Here is a 2,362-nt window from a genome sequence, read left to right on the forward strand (position 1 = left end):
CTGGATGGGCATGTAGAGCCAATAGACATTTGCTCTCAGTGTGGTTGACTTTGCAGCAATCCCTCATGAGAATACATGCAGCAACAGTGGAAAGGGAAAAATTCTGTTACGAAGAAGAAACCACTAGCAGAACCAGGCTCAGTGTGAGTGGCCTTCTGCCTAATCCGACTGGAGGTTCTAGGAAACAAAATCAGACATACGAAAGGAGGCACAGTTGTCTTGTCTTGATGCCAAAAAAAGACCCAACAGATTTTGCTTTCACAAGTGGAGCAGTACGGCTGTCGCCATAGTGTTCTGCCTGATTTATGCATAGAAATAGCTTTATTATGATTATGCAGGGAGTATTACAGATTATACGGACACTGAAATATAAGTAAATTAGGAAAGGATAAACAGGAAAAAGAAGAAAATATTAAAGAAAGAGGAGATAAAAGAGATACAATGATAAAACTTCTGTCTGCTTCATCACCTGCAGAGGGATTTAAAAAGAACAGCACAACCAATGGATATAGTATAACACATACAATAAAGTAACACCTTGATACCATTGCTGAAGTATAACTGGTATTATTTAATCTGACATGTACAAAGTGGTATCTGAAGATAGGAATATGGGCTTTCTGTATGGAAGTGATTCTTTAAGTACCTGGAAATAAGCACCTGTTGTTTGAGAGAGTGCAGTTGTGCAAGTAAAGTTTATCCAAAGAAAAATTATAAAATACTTTCTATGTTAGAGAATATAACAGTAAACTAGCTTCGCAAGTGTCTCTGTTTAGGTAAGACACAGTTAAGCAGATGAACTGAGTGAGTTTTCTGGTAGAAAGTGGTTAAATCTGAGCCCATAACTACGGTATGTCAATGAAACAGGACAAAGCACTGAAAAAAAGACCTAACTCTATAATCCATCATTAAAGGTGTTGATTGTAGCAGTCAGCTGATATTTGACTCCAGGAGGGACAGCCAAACAGGATCAGACCAGATGGAGCTACTGGAAATACTACAAAAAGAAAAAACTGAGAGAACATCAAGTTAAAAAGTGAACAAATAAATACTGCAAAGAGAATAGAGATAGAATGAAACAGAATGAAAAGTGGTACTTATGTCCTCCAGCAGCCTAAGCCTACAGCAGCATAACTATAGTGATAGTTCAGGAAAACCTGAGCCACTAGTTACAAAAATACATTTTAGAAACTCTAGAAACCACTAGTAAAACTGATTGACAGCAAAGTGCTCTGTAACATTAGAGCAATCAGATCGCTGATATAAAATGGAGCTTGGTTATTTATGGCTTTATATGTGAGAAGGAGGATTTAAAGTTCTATTCTAGATTTAGTAGAAAACAGAAATATAGACGCTATAGAAGAGTAGCAGGAAGGCTGTTGTTTTTAAAGAAATGCCAAAAGGATTTTCTCCTCAAATGTGCGCCATTATCTGAAAAAAACCTAACTGACAAAAAAAACTCCACGCATGATTTTCTTAATTTTAAGTCAATATTGGGGTAAAATGTTTTTGAAAGATGAAAGTTGTAAAATATTGTGACTCTCACAGATGGATAAAGATATTACAGACCTGCTCTCACAGCATCTGCTCACTAGTGATTTTCTTCTCCTCATTATGTGCGTTATCCTCCAGAGGCTGGCGCAGTTCAACAACACAGGGCTGTCACTGCTGTTGTTGTTTTGTCTAGCAGCCCCTCACCTGCATGCTCAACTAGTCACACTGTGTTTCTGCTTTCCTATCCAGAGAGGAGAGGCATCATGGGGAAACACAACAGTAAGCTGGCCCCCGAGGTCCTGGACGACCTGACCAAGAGCACAGAGTTCAACGAGACAGAGCTCAAGCAGTGGTACAAAGGTTTCCTCAAAGACTGTCCCTCTGGCATTCTCAACCTGGAGGAGTTTCAGCAGCTCTACGTTAAGGTGAGACATTGGAGAAAACACCAGTCGGAGGAGAGAAGAAGTGTTAATTGATTCTCCATTAACAGGGAAGGTTTAGTTGAACTCTAATGGAGGGAATTCTTAGTGCTAATTTATTTGTCCTTTTTTATATCTAATGTAAATTAACACTAACATTATAGCAATGCATAAATATATATATATTTTTAATTAGCACAGACTTCCTGTGGTACTAAAATTAAACAATATGTAGATCTATTTTTTACACATAAAGGTGCATCAGCGTACCAGTCAAAATCTATTATGCTTTCTAGTAGGGGTGTAAATCACATCCATCACGGCGATTCGATTCAGTATAGATTTCCTGACCCAACGATTCGATTATTTTCGATACTCAAGAATACACCATGATACGATTCGATTCGAATAATCGATTAATTTTTTTTTTTTTTTTTTTTTTTTTTTTT

At 37.5% G+C, this 2,362-nt stretch overlaps 1 protein-coding gene across 1 annotated transcript in view; it reads left to right on the forward strand.

Annotated features, from left to right (window-relative positions):
* The window catches only part of LOC107091490 (visinin-like protein 1), a 46,908-nt gene that overhangs the window by 36,634 nt on the left and 7,912 nt on the right, over positions 1 to 2,362 (forward strand). The window contains exon 2 of the mRNA XM_015385441.1: positions 1,744 to 1,919. Coding sequence (XP_015240927.1) covers positions 1,758 to 1,919 — 162 coding nt within the window. The 5' untranslated portion in view covers positions 1,744 to 1,757. The remainder of the gene's footprint in view (positions 1 to 1,743; positions 1,920 to 2,362) is intronic.

This window comes from Cyprinodon variegatus, unplaced genomic scaffold (genome assembly GCF_000732505.1).
Source record: "Cyprinodon variegatus isolate N-32 unplaced genomic scaffold, C_variegatus-1.0 Scaffold339, whole genome shotgun sequence".
NCBI lineage: Eukaryota > Metazoa > Chordata > Actinopteri > Cyprinodontiformes > Cyprinodontidae > Cyprinodon > Cyprinodon variegatus.